The following is a 27,266-nucleotide window of genomic DNA, read 5'->3' as shown; positions in this document are numbered from 1 at the left end:
CCATGGGCCAAGGCCCGGCCACCAGATGGTCGCCGGCGAGCTCCACTCCCAGGTTTGGCTCCAGGGGAGGGCCCTGGTGCCCCCATACCGGGCGAGGTACTCTGTCCATGCAGTTGCCGATTCATGGGATCTTTTTGAACCGCTCTTATTCTGGTCCCTCCCCTGAGACCAATTTGACTTGGGAGACCCTACCAGGAGCTAATGCCCCGGACAACATAGCTCCCAGGATCACAAGGACACACAAACCCCTCCACCACGGTAAGGTGGCGATTCATCGGTGGAGTATCCTTCATACTGCTCCATGCTATTATCCATGTTATAGCTATCAATGATAATGATGTAGATTTTGCTAGAATGGCAGTCTGGTTGCTCAAGTTCTACCGTCCCCAATTTACCCTGTTTCCTGTTGAAAAACGTTTTCATAAATCTACCATATTTCCTTAAATTGTGCTGACGTCGATCAATCTGCAGCCTTGGATTTGAGAGGTGTTGCACTGGAGCAAAATGCAAAGTGAGAGGTGCTATCTGGTATCTGAGAGAGGGATGTATTAGCAGAAAAGGATAAAAATGAAAACTATTCCAAGTTGAGAATAAATGTTGCACAATTCCTGAAATTCAAATAAATGAGAATCTGTCAAAACATCAAATAGTGAGTGCATGAGAGAGAGAGAGAGAGAGAGAGAGAGAGAGGTCACATACTTCATGTAGAGCAGAACACGACCCATGTGGCAGGAAATGCACTTTGAATGTATATTCTGTGATAACCAATCAGAAGCATTAGATGGTCTGAGCTTCTTGAACACGTCACCACCTTCACTCTCTGAAATACAAACAAGTTTCCTCATAAAGTCAGTGTCAAGATGATCGTGTTCTGCGTTACACTGCTTCTCCTTCATCAAGGATGTAAGTGCTGTCGAATCATGACCATTATATTTTCTCATTTAAGTATCTGTACGTAAACTAGATGTAGAGTATGGTGGTTAGTGTGATTATCTTTTATCTTATTTATGTTTTTAGATTATACTCTCATTGTCATTTACTGATTCATCTATTGTACGTTTTAATTTCATTTAGATGCACTGGTTCCAGTGACCACAGTTCAGCTTGGTGAACCTGTGACCTTCACATGTCTTCTGCCTTCCGAAGAGTTGGGCAATAAACATCTTTACTGGTACAAGCAGAGTGTCGGAGATGATCTAAGATTAATTGTAACATTTATGAAACACACCGACCCTGCGTTCGAACCAGAGTTTTCTGCCTCTAGATTGGATCTGAAAGTTGAGAAGAATATTAGTAATCTGACCATTTTGAGAACAACTGAAGAAGACGAGGGAATGTATCACTGTGCAGTCATTTACTGGAATGAGAATATTTGGAGTGGAACCTATTTGTCATTAAAAGGTAATTATGTGATCTGTTTTTTAAAATGTTTTGGAGTCACTTTAACCACTTTCAGCTTTATTGTGTTAATGTTCTTTAACTTAACTGACTTACTGACGCTAAATGTGTTCAGCTCTGATTAATTTCAACTTTAAACATGCATTTAACAGTTTTGCATCACACAGGAAACACTCAGAGGACATCGACCTACACTGTTGTTCAGCGGCCGACAGCCTCTGATCCAGTCCGTCCAGGAGACTTGAAGACTCTCCAGTGTTCAGTCCTCTCTGACTCTGAGAATAAAACATGTCCAGGAGATCACAGTGTGTTCTGGTTCAGAGTCGGCTCATATAAATCTCATCTAAACATCCTCTACACTGATGGAAACAGACGTGATGAATGTGAAGACAGATCTGACACTCAGAAAAGCTGCGTTTATCACTTCTCTAAGAACGTCAGCTCCTCTGATGCAGGAACTTACTACTGTGCTGTGGCCACATGTGGAGAGATACTGTTTGGAAATGGAACAAAACTTGACATTGAAGGTAACGTTGTTCTGTTATTTAGGAAATTTGAACATTTAAATCTATGGAAACACCATCAACGTTTAACCTTTGATAATTTTCTTTGTTTTTTCCTTTTGATAATGTTTCAGGATCCAGGATGTGGTCAGCTGATGTACTTCTTCATCTGCTGTATGCTGCCTTGGCCATAAGTCTGATTGTTACAGCCTTCCTCATTTGCTATTACATCGGTAATAGAAGTCACTCATAGTTCTCTATACAACGCTATAGCATTAAAGCTACTCCTTCCTTATTTATTGTTAAATATATACTTTCTGTTTCTAAATCCAGCTGCTGTTGCCAGGCAGAAAATCCGTGGTGGTCAAAAAAGTCAACAGGTGAGGAATTTAAATGATGGATTAACCTTATTGAAACAGTTGAGGTTGTTTGTGTTTTTTAATGTTGTGTTCCGGTGTATTTTCACAGAGAGATGTGGACATGAGGCTTTATTCTGCGGTTGTTTTCACCATGATGAAAACTGACAGAGGTGCGATGAAGCATGCAGGAGCAGCAGAGAGAGAGAGGATCTACACTGCTGTCAAGGCTTTTGGGTTGGATTAGTGACTTAAAATGATGTGTTTGGTTGATGTCAGTCCATTTAGAGCTCAATGGGTTTATATACTTTAGCTAGTAGTGGCTATTAGGTCAAGCTTATATACATATTATACACAAATAACTGTAGAAACAAGTTAGATTGAAATAGATAGAAATACACTGAATGTGGGGTTGAACTTTTCTTTTCTGTGCAGGGTCTCCAGAGGCTCCAATGTATCAGTGTAGGCACCGACATGTTAGATGGCTCAGATATCAGAGGAACAGATCTGATCAGAAATTAGAGAAGAGCTCTGATTTCTGATCAGTACTACTGTAATTTGTAACAAACTGTTTCAATAAATAAAACACACTGTGCTTCGTAGTGCTAAACTACTGACTCCATCTGTTATTGTGTCAAACAAGTTTTGGTTATTCTGCAGATTTCCTAAACGTCGAACAAAACACAAATCAGATGTCCACAGACATGTTGACAACATGTCCCCTTACAGAAACACTGGTGGTTAATGCTGTTAATTACCAAGACAACTGAAAAGCAAAAAACACTGATCAATATTTACACAGTCTGACTGATACTCAACTACCTCTAGTCAATATGTTGTCAGTTGGGATAAAATGTTACATGTGAACACTCCCTAATGAAACTGAGGTCCTTTGAACACAGTTGCAGAGCAGTTGACAGGCGCTGCTCTGCCTGTAGAGAAAGGTGCTGCTGGTTGTGGTGAGCTGCTCTAACAACAGAGGACAAACACTCTTGCGGCGACTCTCTCCTCTACCAATACTGGTGTATAAGTGACGTGTTATCAGTAGTTAGAGGCTCGACTAGCAGACAGACATTTTGAGGTTTTGAAAGTGAACTGCTGTGTGTCTGTTCAGCACAACTGTAGACAAAAACTTATGGAAAATTTTATGTTTTAGTCACAATTAAGCTTTCTTCAGAGAAATGCACTGATAAGAAAATATATTACATGAATAACGTGAGGGAAAAACCACTGAACTTCATGAACTCCTCCTTGGTCCTGTTGCTGCAACAATTTGTAAAGTACTTCTGCACGTCTGTCACGACAACCAGCAAAGCCACATGCAACAAGCTGCACTGACAGCTACGTGCTGCGGTGGGCCGTCAGACCGACCATCAAGGCTGTTTACTCAGAACAGAACCTGACTACAGGCTTCAACAGTATACGTAGCGAGGGAAGAGCTAAAACAGCTTTCAGAAGGCTAATTTTAGTTGAACTAAAGACAAAGTTTTGGTTTTATTTTCTAGTTAATGTCATTCAGAGGACAACTACTGATTGTAAATTGGGTTTTTAAAGATACAACAAAAGGGATCTACAACCGTACGGATCAGTTATATTGAAACATACAATCTTTATATTAGTTTATTGATTCCTGTCCATCACTTAAGACTTCAGCACACACGTGAAACCTGTTTGTGGATAATCAGGTAGACTTCATGTAAGTCATCATTTAAGAACTCATGCTCTTGTCGAACAGATCAGGGTTGAGACCAGTGAGTGATCAGCACCTCCCCCCTCTGACATGAACGACCAATCAGAAGGACCGAATCACAGAAAACTGAGCTGAAGGCGATCATGACATAGCGTGACTGGGGAGGTGTGTCTCCAACCGTCCTGTTTCTTGTAACTGCCCCTTTTGAAGTTGTTGTGATATTAAACACGAGCCATAAAAGGAAGGCACTGTAGTGTTACAGGCCACTTTCTGAGGCTGAAATAGTAAGTGAGAGAGGTCGAAGAGTCTCACCTCAGTTTGAAGCCCGACCACAACAACGCTTCAGTTTCCATGCATCGTTTGTTTCTCAGTGGTGACAGTGAATGTGTGTTCATGCGCGTCTGTTTTCAAAAGTACGAAGCAGAAAACAAAGAACATGAAGAGCTCCTGTTTGAAACTCTATTTTACAGTTGGTGCTTTTCTTGTAAAAACCAATGAGCTCGACAGTACTGACCCTGATAAAGACCACAGACCACAACACACTGGTCCAACAGATTTACTGCAGGCCCTATAGATAGATAGGTTGTGTGTGTCAGTGTGTGCTGGTGTATTGGATTGTGTTATGTTGTGGTTTTCTCCTCAGATAAAAATACATAGTTCAGAAACTCTCAGTGGCCTTCAGGTGAATGTGTTTGTGTGATACTGTGAGAGTGTCGCTCTGCTGCTGACTTTCACCAGCCCTCTGACAAGAAGTGAAGCGAGTGTAGAGGATGGACGCTGTGCTCTTCCTGCTTATATGAGTGACAGGCAGAGGGGCGGGTCATCATTGATGATGTAAAGCAGTCGAATTTTTTTAAAATGGCTCCTGGGTCTTTGTGTATCACCGTTTCAAATGGCTGAAGGTGCCCAACGTGGACATGGAGTATAATCATGTGTCTCACACCACCTCACATAATCTGGTCATCTGTGACCAAAAAAACACAAAATAAGAAAGAAAAAAGTCGGTAAAGTTAGTCATGTTCTCTGTGTTGTTCTCCATTGTGACCGCGCTATGACATGATGACGTATGTACAAGAGGTAACTGTGCTCAGGCCCGGTTGCAGCCGGAGCAATGTGAGTGCAGGCCAGCGGGGACTGGGGAGGAGGGACAGTCGTGCTTCGGCATGGTGAGAAGCAACTGGGCCAAGTGGGAGTGCTCCCTCAGGATCTACAGGGAGACTTCATGATCGAGGGGCGTCTGCCCTGAGCAGCAGCAAGAAAAATCCCCCTATAGAGTCCAGACGCTGGTGGTGTTGGTGACAGATGACTCTTCTGAGACTGGAAGGTTGATGACATGATGCAGCTGATGAATCTGTGAAGACTGACAAGAGCTTCATTTAATGATGACTGTTTTAATGAAATTGTTATTTTAAGGCAAACCATGATTTTCTCCTAAACTTAACTTGGTAGTTTTGGTGCCTTTATTTTGAAAGTGTAATCGAACATCAAGTGTTTGTTATCACTGACTTGACCACTGAATGAGGCCGTGGTGTTTTCAGGGGCAGGCGAGTGCAAAGACAACAGTTTCACAGTGGACCAGCGAGTGTATTACACATTATGGCGAGATACATCCACTACTAATGTTTAGGAACTACTGCACTGTGTCATTAATGCAGCATGGTAAAAACAAACCTTTACCTCCTCTTTAAAGGCCCTGTCCTGCCCTCCAACACATCTTTCACCCTGTCAGGTGGGAGTTGGGTGAAGACGCGTTGATGTCATTAATCTTGACATCCTGTTGAGAATCATAAAGGTTTATACCAACAAAGGAAGAGTGAGATTATGTCAACTAAATGCAGGTTCTGACAGTTCTGTCAAAGTTCTAATTATAAACAACATGTGTGAAAACACCTGTGTGGGTGGACCTTCGTGTACAACCTTACCTGAACACAAAAGTGTGCTGTATTGTGCATTGTTCTTCCTTGTGGTCAGAAAATGATCTTACTACATGTCATTTAGGGTGATGTGTGTGTGTTTCCTAAACATTTTCATCATTTGAGTCAGTATCAGATTAAAAGTCAAAGTCCAGTAAAATCCTCTGGTGTGTCCACATGAAAACACACCATGAAACTCTAAACAGAAGCTTGCTGTTAGTGTTGTTTCATGTGTTCAGGTTGGAAAAGTGGTAGATATTATTTCCTCTGTGGTGGTTCACCGAAACTAGATCATAACAAGGAGCCAATCAGACTGCTCTGAAATGATTCCCTCCCACTCGATGCCGTTGCATTAAGATGAATCTTCCTCTAATACGATCTAATTTAACTGCTGTCTCAAGTGAATCAACAAGAAAATGCTGATCGTGTTTTCTTTACTGCTGATGCTCAGAGTCGGGCGTAAGTAGTCAGACTTTTATCCATATATAGTTTAGGTTTGTTATATTCAGGCATCAGTTTAGAGCAGAGAACATTTGACTCTATCTGTTGTTAATCACTGCTCTATTTAATTTTATCTTTAGGATGCACAGACGATCTGAACTTTGAGGTGAAGACTGTTGGAGATGATGTGACTCTGACCTGTGCCCGCCAGAAGTCTTTGCTTTCAGCACCTACATTGTTTTGGATCAGGCTTGTTTCTGGAAACGTGCCTGAATTCTTGGGAGGAACACATAGCTTTGATTATGCTGGTGTGAACAAAACTCCTCGCATTACAGCAAAACAAGGAGATGGAACATTTCTTCTGCATATTAGTGAAGCACAGTTAAATGATGCTGGACTTTACTACTGTGTAAAAGTAGACAAACTTGACTTGACATTTGTGGAAGGAACATTTCTAAGAATTCAAGGTAAACATCATTTATAACAGCACTTTACATATTAAGATGTTTTAATTTATATATAAAGATCTCACATGTTTCCTTAAACTATAAATTAACATATTTAAATACTTTTATTTTTATTAAAAGGAGTAAAATGTTATATTTTGCAGGAGCAGAACCTGATATTACCACCGTCATTCAACTCCCTCCATCTGATCCAGTCCGTCCAGGAGACTCAGTGTCTCTGCAGTGTTCAGTCCTCTCTGACTCTGAGAACAAACCGTGTCCAGGAGGACACAATGTGTTCTGGTTCAGAGCCGGATCAGAATCTAATCCCAGTTTCATTTATGCTCATGGAAACAGTGGTGATGAATGTGAGACGAGTCCTGAGGCTCACTCTGCACAGAAATTTGTCTACAGCTTCTCTAAGAACGTCAGCTCCTCTGATGCTGGGACTTATTACTGCGCTGTGGCCTCATGTGGAGAGATTTTATTTGGAAATGGAACAAAAGTGGACATTGAAGGTAATTTCTGAAGAACATTTGTTTCAATGCATTTTGACGTCTTATTAAAATAATTGTTGACTTTTATTATTTTCTCCTTTTCATATTGTTTCAGCAGTCAACATGTGGGATCTGCAGACGGCCAATATAGTCGTGTTTCTGCTCTGTGCTGCTCTGGTGATGAGTCTGATTGTTATTTCCTGCCTGAGTTACACCATGAAGAAGAAATCTTGTGGTTGTTGCAAAGGTAACAGAAGTTTCTCATACTTCAATCCATCAAACAGCATTTTGCGAAAAGCTAACGTCACAGGATTTACATTGAAATATCCATAAATAAATCTGAATTGACAGACAGCATTTTTTTATCTAATACTGTATATGTTTGTTTTTATTATTATTTGTTTTTGTTGTTAATACAGATGCTGTCCTGGAAACAAATGCCAGTGGTGGTCAGCAAAGACAGCAGGTAAGCAATGCAAAGAAAAGAGATGAGTGGAAAAGTTATTACCATATATAAATATTAACATCTGTCATCTCATGACATTTTTTCCATATTTTTGCTCAAAGACATGAGGACTCATTGATTTATTCTGCACCGACCTTCACCAAGAAGAAAGCTCGCAAAGCAGAGAGACTGAAGGTAAAAACATCAGAGGCAGAGACGACCTACTCTGACATCAGGACTTTTGTGAGAGATTAACAATCTGAACTATGGATTTGCTAATTCAACACAGTATCATTTGGAAAAAGTTACAGCTTCACAACAAGTTCAGTCTCGCTTTATTTTTGTGCAGTTTTTGTTGTTGAGGAGGTAAATCATGCTACTGATCGAACAGACTTTTGAAAAGGTTGTTGACTGAGGTTCCCAATCTGTCTGATGCAATTTTATGGTTGTTAACGTCTCCTATATGTCTCAATGCAGTGCAAAAATAATTAAATTAAAACCTGTTTACTTTAATGTGCACCATTTTCAGTTTCCTTGTTTGTTTTTCTTATTTCATCACTTTCCATATTCAGTTTGTTCGCCATGATTAATTTATTTTGTTAAAATCACTACAGTAGTAATCACTGCAGGATGCAACTAGTACAAGAAAATGAGACTGACTTAATATCTTGTTTAAAGATCAGTTGTCGTGTGAGTGTGCGGTGTTGTGCGTCCGTCAGAGCACATCTCTAACAGCAAACTCTTGAGGTGGCACATGTTCGGATAACATAATGCATCCTGACATTGTTTTCTAGTTGCAGTGTAGATGCTCTGTGCAACTGGATATTTTATTTATTCAAACTACTGAGACACATTTTTGTCAGTAAATGCTGATTGCACAAAACAAACGAACAACGCTGCAAATACAAAATTTATATTCAGTTAGTCCCTGAATCGGACCAAAACGCAAACAAAGGGTCTGAAAATGGTCGTGGTTCACAGGCCTGCTCTGAGAGGGTGTTGCTGGTTGTGTGATCACAACACGCATAAAATACACACACAGTATTTAATGTTGTAGACACAGTTAATCTTTGTTGAGACACACAAAATATTTCTTTAAAAAAATATATAGAGTGCAAAAAATGTTTGCAGACAACTACTCAAATGAATAAAGTCCTCCATCTTCCTCGTCTCACAGCACTTTGTAAAGGCCCTCTGCGTGTGTGCGTGTGTTAGTGTGTGCGTGTGTGTGTGTGTGTTAGTGGGTGTGTGTGTGTGTGTGTGTGTGTGTGTGTTGAGAAAACAACAAGCAAAGCCACACGCAACAACTACACGGCCTGACACAAGCTGCGGTGGGCCATTTTTCCACCCTTTGACCGACCATCAAGGCTGTTTACTCAGAACAGACCTGACTATGTGCTTCAACAGGATATGTAGCGAGGGTAACGATGCAGTGAGGGAAGAGGCGCCTGCACGAGGTCTCAGCACGTCGTTTTTTAGTTGAACAAAGTGTCTTCATTCACTTTTTCTTCCTGGTTAATCATTAAAAGAAGAAATATAGTCTATGAATCATGTTTTTTTTTAAGATGCAACCACATACATCAGCTTAGTGCGTCGAGAGCTGACGAATCAGAGCAGACTTTTTCAGGAGGGGAGGCCTTAAAGAGACAGTGTTAGACCTTTTTAAAGGAGCAGTTCACCCAGAAATAAAGATGTAGTCGTTGTAAAGACGTAGGAACAAGAAGACTGGACAAAAACATTCAAATTCATTTGAAAAGATGATGCACCCACGTGCACACTAATGCTTCTAGCTTAGACTTTGGCCTAATATATCATTTTGAATTTGGAGCTTATATTTTTTGGAGGTTATATTTTTGTGTTCAGCTACTTCAGTTATCTCAGAGATCGTGCACCACTGTTTTGCTGTGAAGCTCTCAAAATGTTTATGTGGAGTACTGTTCCTTTAAGATCACAATTCAAGCTCCTCCTATCCCTAAAAGATCAGGGTGGGACCAGGTGTTACCTTCAGAGGGACCAAAGTGTAACATAAAATACACTTCAAAAAGTAATACACGGTAGTTTTATTCCACTTCGAGCCCAACTTCCTGAGTCTAAAGCAGAAAATGAGAGAGGCAGAGAAAGCCCCTCTGTATTCACACCTTAGTTTGAAGCCCAACCACAACAAGGCCAAAGTTTCCATGCATCATTCGTTTGTCACTGGTGTCTGTAAATGTGTGTTTGTGTGTGTCTGTGCATGTGAAAGTACAAAGGACACAAAGTACATGAAAGTATTCACTGCAAGACATTTAACAGTTGTAGCTTGTCCTGTGTCCTGTGTCCACCCTGCTGTATATTTAACTGTATGTGTGTATTATGTGTACAGGGGCTGAACACAGCACTGTGTCAGGGAGCTGCTGATTTAAATGTGTGGTCATTTTTAATGAGTCACACCTCCAGCACCACTTTATCTTTAACAACTTTATCATCAACCCAACATGTTTTGGCTTGTGGTCAACAACACGCTGACCCTGCTGAAGGCCACAAACCACAATGCTGCTGCAGATTTGACTCTCTCAGTTGGCGATCTATATGTGGTGTCTTGTAAGTCAGGTGAAGTTGTTCAAGAGGCCTCCGCCCAGAGTTTGTGGTGATGTAATGGACTGTTATACACTGGCAGGTGTAGGCTAATGCTGTTGTGCTGCTTCAAAACAATGTGTTAGGTTCAAATCTGTTGTTCTTTTATTTTTATTTTTCGCTCAGCTCCCTCCTTCAGATCATATGTGGGTCAGCTGAATTACAAACTAGTACAGTATAGTAGGATGGTGTAGCAGCCCCATGACTGTGTCCACTGTGCTCCTCCTTGTGATGTGCTGACACCCATTATATATATTTGGGCATTCATTTGTAACCCAGACTTTACGTTTTATATTTTTCATCTCCATTAGTAAAATACATGCATGTGTATCTGTACAGTATATTCTCTGTAGATTCTGCAAGTTTACACTGCATTCTGTTATTACTACAACAACATAAAAATATACATGCTGATTGATTTTCATACTAAACATAAGAAAATATATGTGTATATGTATCGCTTATGACTCTTTCTTTATCATCAATATTATTTCGATGGTGTTTATACATGCATCTTTTATTTTAAGTGTTTATATTAATTGGCCAGTTATCTCTGTTGTCGCAAGAACAGAAAGATATATTTCCCTGTCTTATTTTTCTTGATATTGTTACGATGAGTTGTATGAGCTGGTGGTTAACCACTGGCAGGTTCTTGGCCTCTGGTTAATAGGGGTCACACTCACAAATTTCGCAGGTTCCAGGTAAGTGGGGAGTCCTCTTCTGCCCAACACAGCCCAGCACAGCATGCCTGAAAAACACAGTCTTCATACCACTCCACTCCACACTGATTAGTTCATTGAATTCAGCTGTCACCTCCTGCTCCTCACGGTGCATTCAGGTGCAATGACACTGTAGGACATCCCCCTTTTGGAAGAAAACACACTAAGGCTGGTTCAAAACACCATGTTATGACACACTCCCCCACTTTTTGTTCTCCGTGAGCGTCGGGTTGGAGAAACCAGAGGGTCATCTTCCCTGGCCTCATGGACTGTCCTCTGGGAGGCTAGTATCAGCCATTGAGTTGCCATGTCTGCAACAGGGTCACCGGCATTGTCGTTGGTAGGTTGGATTTCTTCCTGAACAGGAATATGAAAAGTACACAGACGTAACCTATTGCGGTGGATGGTCCGGAGGGGGCCCTCCTTACCCTCTGGCCATACCTGGTATGTTGGCCCCCCAGGTGAGGCAGGTTGCTTGACCACCACATAGACATATGGTTCCCATCTGTCAGCAAGTTTCCCTTGGTCATAGCGGCGAGTTGTGTGTACCAGCACCCGCTCGCCAGGGGGCAAAGGTTGGGACTTTGCCTTTTGGTCATAGTGCTCCTTGTCTCTGGAAGAGGCCTTGGCAAGATTCTCACCCACTTTTTGGTAAGCCAGGGCCAGTCTTTCATGGTGACACTGTACCCACTGTTCTGTAGTAATCATGGTGGTGGGCTTCCACACTCCAGATGCTACCTCCTCTGGAAGGCGGGCGTTCCACCCATACATGAGAAAATGGGGGGTATAGCCTGTAGAAGCATGTGTGGAGTTACTATCGGCCTGTACCAGTTCTGGCAAATGCTGGACCCACCTTGAATGCTGTTCGATTTCCAGGGTACCCAACATGTTGAGCAGGGTCTGGTTCCAACGCTCACAGGTGGCGTTGCCCTCCGGATGGTAGGGTGTTGTCCTGCTTTTCCTGCATCCATAATATTGACAAAGTTCTTTCAGCAAAGCAGAATCAAAGTTTGCACCTTGGTCCGAATGAAAACGTTCGGGACATCCCACGGGATTGTTATCTGTAAACACAGTGAACTATGTGCCCCAGAGGAAGTCTTTAAACTTGTCAGTTACAGCCCATTTTAAAGCAAGAAGTTCAAGCTTGAACGAACTATAATTAGCATCGTTCCGTTCTGCTGGATGGAGGCTCCGGCTGGCATAGGCTATCACACGTTCTTTTCCGTCCTGAACTTGTGCAAGGACTGCACCTAAGCCTGTAAGGCTAGCATCAGTAAAAACTCTGAAGGGGAGGGCAAAATCTGCAAAACCAAGAACCGGGGCTTGGGCAAGTGCCTCCTTCAGGGTTTTGAAGGACTCCTCACACTCTGTGGACCATTGTACCATGGCTTTCTTCTCACCTTTGGGGACACCGGCCAAAAGGGCATTGAGTGGCTGTGCTACTTTGGAGAAGCCAGCAATGAAGCGGCGGTAATAGCCCTCAAAGCCAAGAAATGACCTTACTTGACTGACAGTCTGCGGTGTGACCCAGTTTTGCACACAAGCTATCTTTTTAGGGTCTGGCGCCACTCCTTCCCCACTCACCACATGTCCGAGGAACTTCACCTGCCTCTGAAATAAAGCACATTTGTCAGGGCGTAACTTCAAGCCAAAACTAGACAGTCTTTTAAATACCTTTTCGAGGTCGTTCATGTGGGTTTCAAAGTCGGCAGAGAAGACGATGATGTCATCCAGGTATACTAATGCAGAGTCAGAGACTAGACCCCCCAGGCATCTCTGCATCAGCCTCTGAAACGTCGCAGGAGCGTTACAGAGGCCAAAGGGCATGCGTTCAAACTCGTACAACCCAAATGGGGTACAAAAGGCAGTTTTTTCTCTGTCTTGAGGTGCAACTTCCACCTGCCAGTAGCCACTGGCCAGGTCGGGGATGGAATAGTATTCTGCCTTGGAGAGAGTGGTTAATGCCTCTTCAATGTGTGGTAATGGGTGGGCATCTTTATGAGTGACAGCATTTAGTTTGCATTAGTCAACACAAAAACGCAACTCACCACTCTTCTTGTGGACGAGGACGATGGGGGCAGCCCATGGGCTGGAGCTCTCTTTTATCACTCCGGCTTTCAACATGTCCTTCAGGAGGCCACGGACTTCCTGGTACATGGTTGGAGGGATGGGCCGATACCGCTCACGGATTGGTGCCGCTACACCATTGGGGATGTTGTGTTGTACCTGTCCTGTACACCTGAAGTCCTCGTCATGCTTTGCAAACAAATGTCCCCAGTTCTGCAACATGGCCTGCATCCTCTCCTGCTGAATGTTAGTCAAGTTCTTACCCGTACTGGTATTCGTCCACGGGTTGCAGTAGCTAATGCTCTAGCAGCAGAAACCAGCCCAGACTCTTCCAAGGGTTCCACCAATACACTATCCCCATCGAGGACACGAGACGGTGCTCTCGTCCAGAGCAAGATCTCGCTCTGACCTGGAACACAAACAGGAGACCTGTAGGCTGGCCGTAGGGTCCCAGAGGGGGGTGCCATGTCAATGCGTCTGCAAACCTCAAATGTCATTTCCCAGGCTCTTTTCACTGGGGTTGGGGCGAAAGCAAAGTTGTGTTTTACCTGTGAATCAGGTCCAACTGCATTCCAACAGCACTGGATAATGTTCATACCCAACAGAGGTGGTTCATTTGGGTCACCACTTATATCCTTCGTGATGACAACTCCCAAGTCACCCAGTGCCAGGTCCCCCACTTTCACATCCATCATGGCATAGCCTACATAGGGTATCTTGGTCTTGTTTGCTGCCCTTAGCCTTAGCCACGTTAGGTCTCCAACAGGACCTACTTCCTACATGGGAAAAAGGCGGTTAAAACAGGTTTCAGACATTAATGTCACAGGTGAGCCTGTGTCCATTATACAACTCACAGTTTTACCATTAAAAGGTCACTGGGACTTTTGGGCAAGACCCAACTACAGCTTCCCTGACAAGTTCGTTCTGGGCCGCTGTATGGCTACCAGTCACCTGGCCCGTGGTAACTGGATTCAACAGTTAAAATCATGCTGTGGGCATTCTCTGTAGAGGTGGCCACTTACTCCACACCGCTTACATATGGGTCGGCCTTGCTCATCCCACCTCAAACCAGAACCTGTGTCTTTGATGGAATTATGGTGCTGTGCATGTGCTCTAGGAGTGACTCTCGACCTCCTCCCTGAATCCCTGGTTCGGCGTCACTCCTGCTGGTGTGGTCTCCTAGGGCTTGGGCTATGTGGCCTCTGATCTATTAAACCCTTTACTGGTAAGGTGTAGGGCTGCGAGGGTAGCGTTGATGGTTGATTGGGCTATTATGGGGGGAGTTACCCGTTGCACTGGGGAGGAGTGGAGCCTCTGGAATTCCCGTTGTATAACCTCACATATATGTTCCTTTACCTCCTCCAGGATTTCATACTTAAGCTCCGCCTTCCAGCCTGCTGTCAGGTTTGGCGCCACCCTCCTTTCAGTAACAGAGGCACATGTCGACTCTGGCCAATCCCCCTCCACTTGGTCCATCTCCATGTCTAAAGCCATTTGCCGAGTCCTAGCAAATGTCAAATCTGGGGTCTCTCTAAGTTGTTTCCTTACCCCACTTCGAATGGCTCCTGGTTGCAGCCCTGTAACGAACTGGTCACGTAGCTGGACATCCGTCTGTCCAGGAGCTTGAGGGTCTCTGGACTGCAGTCTCTTGCCTAGCTCCTGAAGGCGAAGAGCATAGGCTCGAACAGTTTCTGCTGGCTTTTGTCTGCAGTCAAAAAACATAGATCGTAGTGAACCAATAAATTCTCTATCGCCATACAGTTCATCGAGAAAGTGAAATATCATTGCAGGAGCGGCCCTCTCAGCTTCATCCAAAATCAAGACTTCTCGCCTTGCTTCTCCTTCAAGAGTGCTTATGATGAAATCACATTGTTGTGCTTCAGCCCATACCTGAGCTCTGAGTATGGCTTGCATCTGGTTTCTCCATTCATTAAAATCCAGGCCATGGCCGGTGAATTTCGGGGCCCAAGGTGCCCCCCAAAAAAAAGGTGCCACCATGGCAGGTGCTGGATTTGCCATAATACATGGTCTAGTAAATTAGCCCAATGAGGCCCCAACACAACAGTCCAAGTCCTGCCAAACAACGCCAAATATATCACACCACACAATTAAAAATAAAAGTTAAAAGGTTCTGGAACTTGGACTGGTTAGGAACCACGTTGAGTTAAAATAGCGAGACACAGGGTTGAAGTAAAAAAGGGAAAACACCATTTATTTACAATAAAGTGTGCATTTCTGGTGGGCTGTGTTTAAGATGATTGCAGCACAGCCTTCAATCAGGGGAATATATTCCTAAGAAGACACAGCAAAGATTAAAACAAGTCCAGGTAGATGGTTCATGATAAAACCAAAATAGATTGACAGAGGTCTTGTTACCTCAACTCCTCACTAGACTCTTCTTATTAGGAGGCCTTAGTGGTACTCCAAGGGGGAAGGTGGGCCCACTTCTCCACGGTCCCACACCGTCTGATGCCTCAGCCTTTATTGAGCTTGGTCTCCTACAGCCTGCTGATCTCTAGGAAAGAGTTAGAGTCAGGGAGAGATGAAAAGGGAAAATTATTCAACTTTCCTCTTCTTTTGGGTGTCAGCGATCCTCTGGGGAGGGTGGTTCCAGGTAAGTGGGGAGTCCTCTTCTGCCCAACACAGCCCAGCACAGCAGCCTCCTCTTCACGGCCAGTCTTTTTTTTGAAAGCCTGAAAAACACAGGCTGTGTCCAAATTCAGGGGCTGCAGCCTTCAAGGACGTGGCCTTTGCGGCCCACGGAGGCCAGGTCCTTCGGAGAGACCTTGAAGGCCGCGTCCACCGCTGTTAAATGGGACGGTCCAGCCTTCGGAGTATTTCCTGGTTGCGTCACCAGGTGTTCATGCATTAAAGTCTGTTTTGGTTCAAATCCATCAAACGTGTACATTTATTTGTGTGTGTACAATGTGTCAAATCTAAATTGAATTATCAACATTACAAAATAAACATTAACCCATTGGTGAATAACAACTATATTTACCATAGCAGTACCAGCGTCACGTATTTTAACTGAAAGTTAAACTTTGGAGGTTTTATAGTCTCTTGAAGTTTAACATATCTGGCGTTGGATGTTCAAATGAGTAAAAACCGAGTATAAACCCATTACTTAAATTTAAATGTCATGTCTGCGCCACTTGATGTCGCCATTTTCTCTTGCTTCCTCTTCTGTTTCGGGACTGAGCAGCGGTGCGCAAAGGATCTTGGGATATGTGAGGCCGCGAAGGATAGTAGCGGTGCGTCCTCCTAAACGAGGGTGGGGAAGGCTGCATTTGTGGGCTGCATTTGGAGGAGCCTTCGAATTTGGACAGCCTTCGCGCAGCGTTGTGACGTAATTGGCCTTCAAATGCGCCCTTCGTGGGCTGCAGCCCCTGAATTTGGACACAGCCACAGTCTTCATACCACTCCACTCCACACTGATTAGTTCATTGAATTCAGCTGTCACCTCCTGCTCCTCACGGTGCATTCAGGTGCACTGACACTGTAGGACATCCACCTCTTGGAATAAAACACACTAAGGCTGGTTAAAAACACCATGTTATGACATAAGGACACCCCCACACAGAGTTTAAAAGCCTGCAACTCCCCTCTAGTTAGTTAGAACTGAAGAAGCCTCTTGGATGACAGGTGAAACATCTTCAGGAAAATGAAATAAGTCTAGTTGCCTACGATATAGCACCTAGATTTACCCTGACCTGGATGACTGAGAAGCTTCATCAACATCAAATAGTTTAGTGAGTGCATGAGAGAGAGGTAACATGCTCCACATAGAGCAGGACACGACCCGTGTGGCAGGAAATGCACTTTGAATGTATATTCTGTGATAACCAATCAGAGGCATTAGATGGTCTGAGCGTCTTGACCACGTCACCACCTTCACTCTCTGAAATACAAACAATAATAATAACAACTAATAAAGTCAGTGTCAAGATGATCGTGTTCTGCGTTACACTGCTTCTCCTTCATCAAGGATGTAAGTGCTGTCGAATCATGACCATTATATTTTCTCATTTAAGTATCTGTATGTAAACTAGATGTAGAGTATGGTGGTTAGTGTGATTATCTTTTATCGTATTTATGTTTTTACATTATACTCTGATTGTCATTTACTGATTCATCTATTGTACGTTTTAATTTCATTTAGATGCACTGGTTCCAGTGACCACAGCTCAGCTTGGTGAACCTGTGACCTTCACATGTCTTCTGCCTTTTGAAGAGTTGGGCCGTGAACCTCTTCACTGGTACAAGCAGAGTGTCGGAGATGATCTGAGATTAATTGTAACACTTATGAAACATACGGACCCTGTGTACGGACCAGAGTTTAATGCCTCTAGATTGGATCTGAAAGTTGAGAAGAATATTAGTAATCTGACCATTTTGAGAACAACTGAATTCATGAGTCATTAAAAGGTAATTCTGTGATCTGTTTTTTAAAATGTTTTGGAGTCACTTTAACCACTTTCAGCTTCATTGTGTTAATGTTCTTTAACTTAACTGACTTACTATCACTAAATGTGTTAAGCTCTGATTAATTTGAACTTTAAACATGCATTTAACACAGTTTTGCATCACACAGGAAACACTCAGAGGACATCGAACTACACTGTTGTTCAGCGGCCGACAGCCTCTGATCCAGTCCGTCCAGGAGACTTGAAGACTCTCCAGTGTTCAGTCCTCTCTGACTCTGAGACTAAAACGTGTCCAGGAGATCACAGTGTGTTCTGGTTCAGAGTCGGATCAGATAAATATCATCCAAACATCCTCTACACTGATGGAAACAGACGTGATGAATGTGAAGACAGATCTGACACTCAGAAAAGCTGCGTTTATCACTTCTCTAAGAACGTCAGCTCCTCTGATGCTGGAACTTACTACTGTGCTGTGGCCACATGTGGAGAGATCCTGTTTGGAAATGCTCAAGTGGGAACCGGTATGATTCTGAGTTCAGTACTGGAGATCATATTCATAACATTTTAATGAAATAATTATTGATACGTTATTTTCTTTGTTGTCTCGACAAAAACAGTGAGTCCTGAATGTATTGCTCTGGTGATAGCAATAATCTGCTTGGTCATTTCTCTGATTGGAAATATTGTTTTCATCTGTCGCCGAACTTCAAGATCAATATGTGAACAAGTTAAAGGTAAGTGTTGTTGACTGAACCTACAATTTTAGTACTGCAATTGTATGACTTGAAAAGTTCTTATAACGTAGGAAGATCACCATCACACAGGACAGGATGAACCTCAACCTCATGTTCTGTGATAAATTAATACATTTCAGTAAATATGTTATTTTTCACATTATATCATCGAACATGCAGCACAATTTAAGTTACCAAATTGTTTTTTCCTTGTACATTACACAATCTCATTAATAAAAGATTTCCAACTGTATGCATTTTCAATATTGACTGAAATGTGTTGAATCAGTGGAGGATCCTTATGGAAAAATCCGATATATAACAAAATGCTCTTGTTTTTATTGAATGTCAGGAATAGAAGGCATACCTTCACAAGCAAGAAATGACAACTCGAGCCAGCCAGTACGTGAAATTGTAAGTACTGCTATTTTATAAACATATTTCCCAGCAGCTCTGCATAAAAACACAACTATACTGTCTAAAGAGCCTTTTATCTGCTGCACAGATGGAAGGTGCAGATGATCTGAACTATGCTGCGTTGCATTTAACTGGACGGAAAGCTACAAGGTACGTATGAAGAAAGAGTTGAAGACTGAAGAAAGTGTGTATTCTCAAGTTAGATGCTGAATGTGAAAGTGTGTCCATGAAATCGTGTGAATCGTTGGTTTACAGTACTGGCTGACTGACAGTGTTAATAAATAACGTGGCTTCCCTTCAAACTATAATGAGAATGAGGTGTTTCATGATAAACCATCCTGCAGCACATGCTCTTTATATTTCATGCTTGTATATTGATCATTGCATTATATTATGTGTTTGCATTTACTTGCCCTGGCTGACTTAAGTCAAGAAATAATACATACAAACTTTAATAGAGCTATTAAAGTCTATAACTTTTTCATTACATATCTTTCAAACAATTTGATTTCTGCTTTTATTGTATTAGTTGAAAGAATTGATCGTCTGTATTTGAGATCTGAGGATTAAAACAAATTGATCAAAAGCTGTGTGAGTGTTAAATGTTGATGTTCAACAGGACTGGTTACATCAGGGAACATAATGTCGGACCAAACGTAGCAAGTGCAGCCACAGATCACAGGTAGGGGCAAATCTAGTCTGGGAGAGCAAAACTTAAATCCACGTTAACTGAAATTGAGCACTGTGCAAGCAATGAAATGGGAGGCAATACAACTGGTCTTCTCAGGCATTACTGGTTGCAATGGATATTGCTCCAATCATATTAGCTTTAGTGGAACAAAGGATCTCAAAGAAAGGCTTCAGCAGTGTGATTGGTCAAACTAAGGAGGCAGCTTCCAAAGTTAGAGCCCTATGAAAATTCAACTTTGTGTTACTATTTCTCCAATGTGGCTCAGCAAGAAAACACAGTGCATGAAAACATAAAGCGGGAATATAAATACATAATATTATACATTATACATAATATATATAATACCACACAACCAAAACAAATGTGAAGTAGCAACATAGAGGAACTTTCAGTTTTAACTTGTCTGTGGTTTCGCAAAAACATACTTAGCTCACAATTATTATGTGCTTCATTATCGAATCCATTCCACTTTCTTTTTGGGAAAATTCCCAAATCAATGAAACTCCATACCACGTTCTAACTGCTACCTTGCACTCAGGTAGATACACACGCACACACACACACACACATGTTCTTGCAAGACCTGCCCTACTCTGCCTCTGATTGGTTGGCATTGTTGGTTACGTTCTCTGTGCTCAACTTAAACTGTTAACTCACACAGTAGCTCTGGTGATGTCTGCTTTTGGTGGTTTATAAGCTGTAGTTTTACAGGTAAACACACCGACCTCTTCAGCTTCTCTCTCTGTCTTCTGCTGCTCCTGTCTGGATTATTCATCCTCTGGAGCTGCTCTTCAGAGGGTCTCTGAGCTTGTTAGGTAGAGTGGACAGGTGGGCTGCCCTGCCGCTGCTCCGCTACCCGGCCTGTCTGCTCTACCTAACGAGCCCAGAGACACTGCAGCTGTGAAAGCCAGTCGTTGTGGTGTGTTTACCAGGGCAACTACTGCTCACACTCTGCCGATCCACTGCTGTATGTTTGTTTTACAAACTGCCCACAAGGGAGAGAGATTTTCGTGGACCTTGTAGTTTACTGGACAAAAGGGACGGAGACCAAGTTGAGAGACCTGGTAGTCCACTGTACAACCAGAGAGAGGGAGGGAGCTCAGCATGCCATGATAAATTTACTGGTAAATCTCTTTTGTCACCAGCCACCATTCCCCTTCCTCCCCACCCCTTCCTATAAAACTAACGTCTCCCGACTCGGCAGACTGTGAGACAAGAGTATCAGTGAAGAAGTGATTGAGTAGTCAGATAAACTGCCTTTGGTAACAGTCCAGTCGCCAGGACAAAATGTTGACGGTTAATGTTTCTGCTAACACTGACACGTTCACACCATACTGACATTTCTAAAAACATGTCACATCACGTTTAAATTACAATTTTATAACTTGACTTTCATATGAAGAGGTGGAAGTGAAGAAAGCTACCAAGGCAGCGACCACAGTCTGAAACTGTGTTTCAACATTTGTGAGTATGAAACCAGTGACCACGGGACGTTTTCCGGCCGTTTGTAGCAAGTGGGTTTTGTAGCTATAAACTCTTGCTAATGTGTTCACTAAGAGTTTGTTGGTGTGCATGTGTGTGTGTATTATGTGTTTATGTGAGTGTGGTGGTGGTGAGGGGACAACTGCAGCTGCAGGAGGCAGCATGATGCAGTGGAAAAAACCTTTATTAACATCAAATAGTGAGTGCATGAGAGAGAGAGATAACATGCTTCACACAGAGCAGGACAACACCCATGTGGCAGGAAATGCACTTTGAATGTATATTCTGTGATAACCAATCAGAAGCATTAGATGGTCTGAGCGTCCTGACCACGTCACCACCTTCACTCTCTGAAATACAAACAAACTTCCTAATAAAGTCAGTGTCAAGATGATCGTGTTCTGCGTTACACTGCTTCTCCTTCATCAAGGATGTAAGTGCTGTCGAATCATGACCATCATATTTTCTCATTTAAGTATCTGTATGTAAACTAGATGTAGAGTATGGTGGTTAGTGTGATTATCTTTGATCATATTTATGTTTTTACATTATACTCTAATTGTCATTTACTGATTCATCTATTGTACGTTTTAATTTCATTTAGATGCACAGGTTCCAGTGACCACAGTTCAACTTGGTGAACCTGTGACCTTCACATGTCTTCTGCCTTGTGAGTTTATCAGTAAACCTCTTTACTGGTACAAGCAGAGTGTCGGAGATGATCTAAAATTAATTGCAACACTTATGGAACACACCGACCCTGTGTACGGACCAGAGTTTTCTGCCTCTAGATTGGATCTGAAAGTTGAGAAGTATATTAGTAATCTGACCATTTTGAGAACAACTGAAGAAGACGAGGGAATGTATCACTGTGCATTCACTTACTGGAATGACATTTTTTGGAGTGGAACCTATTTGTCATTAAAAGGTAATTATGTGATCTGTTTTTTAAAATGTTTTGGAGTCACTTTAACCACTTTCAGCTTCATTGTGTTAATGTTTTTTAACTAAACTGACTTACTGTCACTAAATGTGTTCAGCTCTGATTAATTTGAACTTTAAACATGCATTTAACACAGTTTTGCATCACACAGGAAACACTCAGAGGACATCGACCTACACTGTTGTTCAGCGGCCTACAGCCTCTGATCCAGTCTGTCCAGGAGACTCGAAGACTCTCCAGTGTTCAGTCCTCTCTGACTCTGAGAATAAAACGTGTCCAGGAGATCACAGTGTGTTCTGGTTCAGAGTCGGATCAGATAAATCTCATCCAAACATCCTCTACGCTGATGGAAACAGACGTGATGAATGTGAAGACAGATCTGACACTCAGAAAAGCTGCCTTTATCACTTCTCTAAGAACGTCAGCTCCTCTGATGCTGGAACTTACTACTGTGCTGTGGCCACATGTGGAGAGATCCTGTTTGGAAATGCAGCTAAAGTGGACATCGAAGGTAACGTTGTTCTGTTATTTGTAAAATTTGAACATTTAAGTATCAAGTTCTACAATAAGTCAAATAAAATCTATGAAAATCAACTATTGAGTGTTTTTTTGTATTTTAAATAATTATTGGTAACAAGGAGGTAACATGATCAAATTTCACCCATTTGTAATTTTCTATGTTTTTTCCTTTTGATAATGTTTCAGGATCCAGGATGTGGTCACCGACAGCTTATGCACTTACTTATCTGCTGTGTGCTGCCTTGGCTATAAGTCTGGTTGTTATAGCCTTCCTCATTTACGCCATGAAGAAACAAGAGTCTGGCTGTAACATCGGTAATAGAAGTCACTCATAGTTCTCTATACAACGCTATAACATTAAAGCTACTCCATCCTTATTTATTGTTAAATATATACTTTCTGTTTCTAAATCCAGCTGCTGTTGCCGGGCAGAAAATCAGTGGTGGTCAAAAAAGTCAACAGGTGAGGAATTTAAATGATGGATTAACCTCATTGAAACAGTTGAGGTTGTTTGTGTTTTTTAACGTTGTCTTCCGGTGTATTTTCACAGAGAGATGTGGACATGAGGCTTTATTCTGTGGTTGTTTTCACCATGATGAAAACTGCCAGAGGTGCGATGAAGCGTGCAGGAGCAGCAGAGAGAGAGAGGATCTACACTGCTGTCAAGGCTTTTGGGTTGGATTAGTGACTTAAAATGATGTGTTTGGTTGATGTCAGTCCATTTAGAGCTCAATGGGTTTATATACAGTAGCTAGTAGTGGCTATTAGGTCAAGCTTATATACATATTATACACATATAACTGTAGAAACAAGTTAGATTGAAATAGATGGAAATACACTGAATGTGGGGTTGAACTTTTCTGATCATTGTATTTACCTGCTTATTCTGTGCAGGGTCTCCAGAGGCTCCAATGTATCAGTGTAGGCACCGACATGTTAGATGGCTCAGATATCAGAGGAACAGATCTGATCAGAAATTAGAGAAGAGCACTGATTTCTGGTCAGTACTACTGTAATATGTAACAAACTGTTTCAATAAATAAAACACACTGTGCTTCGTAGTGCTAAACTACTGACTCCATCTGTTATTGTGTCAAACAAGTTTTGGTTATTCGGCAGATTTCCTAAACGTCCATTTTATGCCAACAAAACACAAATCAGATGTCCACAGACATGTTGACGACATGTCCCCTTACAGAAACACTGGTGGTTAATGCTGTTAATTACCAAGACAACTGAAAAGCAAAAAACATTGATCAATATTTACACAGTCTGACTGATACACAACTACCTCTAGTCAATATGTTGTCAGTGGGGATAAAATGTTACATGTGAACACTCCCTAATGAAACTGAGGTCCTTTGAACACAGTTGCAGAGCAGTTGACAGGCGCTGCTCTGCCTGTAGAGAAAGGTGCTGCTGGTTGTGGTGAGCTGCTCTAACAACAGAGGACAAACACTCTTGCGGCGACTCTCTCCTCTTCTTTCGTCTTTTCACTTTCCTTGTGGTCAAATCAAGTGCTGCAACGTTAACTAGCTGCCTCCACTTCACTCTCCTGCAAGATATATGATAGTGTTTGTGTGTAAATGACAAATATGTCAGAGATTCGGGCTGCAGCATCAAGATCAGTCGAGTATAGAGGACATATGCAGGATTGACTAAAGCTTGAGCTTAACGTATGCAGTTTCTCATATTAACCATACTAGCAGTTATTATGTTGCAGCTACTCAACAGTTATATATTATAGAGAGAAATATTATATGTGTGTCTCATCCAGAGGATCTTATGAATGAAAGAAAGGCTTAGAGAAGGAAGAATATTTATCACCCACGTCTCTGTCTCATTATCCTCAGTAAGATCAGATCTCTGTCCTTCAAAGAAAATCAACCCCAGACTCCCTTAAAAAGTTTAGTGAGTGGCTGAGTTAAGAGACACTTGTAAACTTTGTTAAACCCTGTCTACAACAAATTCTCAATTATTTGTCCTTGCTTCTAAATTTAGTAAATGTAGCACAGTGAGTTTTTTTAAAAGAAACATTATCAGTATATCAGTTTGTTGCAATACTGGTGTATAAGTGACGTGTTATCAGTAGTTAGAGGCTCGACTAGCAGACAGACATTTTGAGGTTTTGACAGTGAACTGCTGTGTGTCTGTTCACCACAACTGTAGACAAAAACTTATGGAAACTTTGATGGTTTAGTCACAATTAATCTTTCTTCAGAGAAATGCACTGATAAGAAAATACATTGCATGAATAACGTGAGAGAAAAACCACTGAATTTAATGAACTCCTCCTTTGTTCTGTTGCTGCAACACTTTGTGAAGCTCTTCTGCACGTCTGTCATGACAACGAGCAAAGCCACATGCAACAAGCTGCACTGACAGCTATGAGCTGCGGTGGGCCGTCAGACCGACCAACAAGGCTGTTTACTCAGAACAGGACCTGACTACGGGCTTCAACAGGATACGTAGCGAGGAAGAGCTAAAACAGGTTTCAGAAGGCTAATTTTAGTTGAACAAAACACAAAGTTTTGGTTTTATTTTCTGGTTAATGTCATTCAGAGGACAACTACTGATTATAAATTGGGTTTTTAAAGATACAACAAAAGGGATCTACAACCGTATGGATCAGTTATATTGAAACATACAATCTTTATATTAGTTTATTGATTCCTGTCCATCACTTTAGACTTCAGCACACACGTGAAACCTGTTTGTGGATAATCAGGCAGACTTCATGTAAGTTCTCCTTCATTTAAGAACTCATGCTCTTGTCGAACAGATCAGTTGAGACCAGTGAGTGATCAGCACCTCCCCCCTCTGACATGAACGACCAATCAGAAGGACTGAATCACAGAAAACTGAGCTGAAGGCGATCATGACATAGCGTGACTGGGTAGGTGTGTCTCCAACCGTCCTGTTTCTTGTAACTGCCCCTTTTGAAGTTGTTGTGATATTAAACACGAGCCATAAAAGGAAGGCACTGTAGTGGTACAGGCCACTTTCTGAGGCTAAAATAGTGAGAGAGGTCGAAGAGTCTCACCTCAGTTTGAAGCCCGACCACAACAACGCTTCAGTTTCCATGCATTGTTTGTTTCTCAGTGGTGACTGTGAATGTGTGTTCATGTGCGTCTGTTTTCAAAAGTACGAAGCAGAAAACAAAGGACAGCACCTACCCTGATGAAGACCACAGACCACAACACACTGGTCCAACAGATATACTGCAGGCCCTATAGATAGATAGGTTGTGTGTGTCAGTGTGTGGTGTTGTATTGGATTGTGTTATGTTGTGGTTTTTTCCTCAGATAAAAATACATAGTTCAGAAACTCTCAGTGGCCTTCAGGTGAATGTGTTTGTGTGATACCGTGAGAGTGTCGCTCTGCTGCGGACTTTCACCAGCCCTCTGACAAGAAGTGAAGCGAGTGTAGAGGATGGACGCTGTGCTCTTCCTGCTTATGTGAGTGACAGGCAGAGGGGCGGGTCATCACTGATGATGTAGAGCCTGGGTCTTTGTGTATCACCGTGTCAAATGGCTGAGGGTGTGCAACGTGAACATGAAATATAATCATGCATATTACACCGCCTCACATAATCAAGAAATCCAGCAACATGAGAGGACCGTCTGTGACCAAAAAAACACAAAATAAGCCACAAAAAAGTCGGTAAAGTTAGTCATGTTCTCTGTGTTGTTCTCCATTGCGACCGCACTATGAGATGATGACGTATGTACAAGAGGTAACTGTGCTCAGGCCCGGTTGCAGCCGGAGCAATGTGAGTGCAGGCCAGCGGGGGACTGGGGAGGAGGGACAATCGTGCTTCGGCATGGTGAGAAGCAACTGGGCCAAGTGTGAGTGCTCCCTCAGGATCTACAGGGACACTTCATGATCCAGGGGCATCTGCCCTGAGCAGCAGCAAGAAAAATCCCCCTATAGAGTCCAGACGCTGGTGGTGTTGGTGACAGTGGTGGGGCGCGCAAAACAGCAGTAGAAATGGACTAAAAGCATCATATTTAAAAAGACAGCAACAAGATGATAGGCTAACAGTGAACATGTGTCACTGTCTATTGGATGGATGTGACCAGCTGATGTCAATTGACAGCCCCAAATAATGAGGCAGCAAATCAGGACATCATGAGCATGTGTGGGAGGAGTGAATGACATGATGGGACGAGTAATAAACTAAACGACAAAGCACGCTCCTCCTTTAACTGACACCTTACCGTGGTGGAGGGGTTTGAGTACCTGAATGATCCTAGGAGCTATGTTGTCCGGGGCTTAATGTCCCTGGTAGGGTCTCCCAAGGCAGACAGGTCCTAGGTGACAGGTCAGACTAAGAGCGGTTCCAAAGCCCCATGTGACTGAAATTAAATCAAGGAAGTGTAAGTCGCCCGGAATGGCGTCACCGGGGCCCCACCCTGGAGCCAGGCCCGGGGTTGGGGCTCGCTGGCGAGCGCCTGGTGGCCGGGTCTTTGCCCACGGGACCCGGCCGGGCACACCCCGAAGGAGCGACGTGGGCCCGCCCTCCAGTAGGCCCACCACCCGCAGGAGGGTTCAGAAGGGGCTGGTGCGGTGCAATTTGGGTGGCTGTCCTGGGCGGGTGCCCCGGCGACCCAATCCCCGGACGGTGACTCTAGCCATGGGGACATGGAATGTCACCTCGCTGAGGGGGAAAGAGCCTGAACTGGTGCGGGAGGTTGAGCGCTACCGGCTAGAGATAGTCGGGCTCGCCTCCACGCACAGTCTGGGCTCTGGAACCCAACTCCTTGAGAGAGGCAGGACTCTCTTCTACTCTGGGGTTGCCCCTGTGAGAGGCGGAGAGCTGGTGTGGGCCTGCTTATAGCTCCCCAGCTCAGCCGCCATGTGTTGGAGTTTTCCCCGGTGAACGAGAGGGTCGTTTCCCTGCACCTCCGGGTCGGGGATAGGTCTCTCACTGTTGTTTCCTATGGGCCAAACGGCAGTGCAGAG

General features: G+C 42.9%; 2 protein-coding genes, 1 long non-coding RNA gene and 1 pseudogene across 3 annotated transcripts; all 4 read left to right on the top strand.

Moving 5' to 3' along the window:
* Positions 1–860: 860 nt before the first annotated feature.
* Positions 861–2,549, top strand: LOC141013826 (uncharacterized). The gene is made up of 6 exons (XM_073487703.1): positions 861–903; positions 1,075–1,401; positions 1,566–1,925; positions 2,036–2,134; positions 2,235–2,281; positions 2,370–2,549. The coding sequence occupies exons 1-6, from the start codon at positions 861–863 to the stop codon at positions 2,502–2,504; spliced, it is 1,011 nt and encodes a 336-aa protein (XP_073343804.1). The 3' UTR covers positions 2,505–2,549.
* Positions 2,550–7,368: 4,819 nt separating this feature from the next.
* Positions 7,369–7,892, top strand: LOC141013780 (uncharacterized). The gene is made up of 3 exons (XR_012180446.1): positions 7,369–7,491; positions 7,664–7,710; positions 7,812–7,892. It is a non-coding gene; the product is annotated as an uncharacterized lncRNA (long non-coding RNA).
* A 9,144-nt stretch (positions 7,893–17,036) lies between these two features.
* On the top strand, positions 17,037–18,876 carry LOC141013817 (uncharacterized; annotated as a pseudogene).
* Positions 18,877–21,229: 2,353 nt separating this feature from the next.
* On the top strand, positions 21,230–22,636 carry LOC141013048 (uncharacterized). Its single transcript, XM_073486584.1, has 4 exons — positions 21,230–21,272; positions 21,444–21,767; positions 21,934–22,293; positions 22,488–22,636. Exons 1-4 carry the CDS (start codon positions 21,230–21,232, stop codon positions 22,634–22,636), a joined length of 876 nt encoding a protein of 291 aa, XP_073342685.1.
* Positions 22,637–27,266: the final 4,630 nt, after the last annotated feature.

Source organism: Pagrus major, chromosome 18, assembly GCF_040436345.1.
Source record: "Pagrus major chromosome 18, Pma_NU_1.0".
NCBI classification, from domain to species: Eukaryota; Metazoa; Chordata; class Actinopteri; order Spariformes; family Sparidae; genus Pagrus; species Pagrus major.
The sequence above is the reverse complement of the archived record's forward strand: the minus strand, read 5'-3'. Positions and strand labels throughout refer to the sequence as shown.

What these genes read in the sequence shown, in the direction of transcription:
- LOC141013826 (XM_073487703.1), top strand. Translation starts at nt 861, where the DNA reads ATGATCGTGTTCTGCGTTACACTGCTTCTCCTTCATCAAGGAT. An exon ending in AACAAAACTTGACATTGAAG is followed by an intron (nt 1,926 to 2,035) that starts GTAACGTTGTTC and finishes ATAATGTTTCAG; the next exon opens with GATCCAGGATGTGGTCAGCT. An exon ending in GTGGTCAAAAAAGTCAACAG is followed by an intron (nt 2,282 to 2,369) that starts GTGAGGAATTTA and finishes GTATTTTCACAG; the next exon opens with AGAGATGTGGACATGAGGCT.
- LOC141013048 (XM_073486584.1), top strand. Translation starts at nt 21,230, where the DNA reads ATGATCGTGTTCTGCGTTACACTGCTTCTCCTTCATCAAGGAT. An exon ending in GCTTCTCCTTCATCAAGGAT is followed by an intron (nt 21,273 to 21,443) that starts GTAAGTGCTGTC and finishes AATTTCATTTAG; the next exon opens with ATGCACAGGTTCCAGTGACC. An exon ending in AACCTATTTGTCATTAAAAG is followed by an intron (nt 21,768 to 21,933) that starts GTAATTATGTGA and finishes TGCATCACACAG; the next exon opens with GAAACACTCAGAGGACATCG.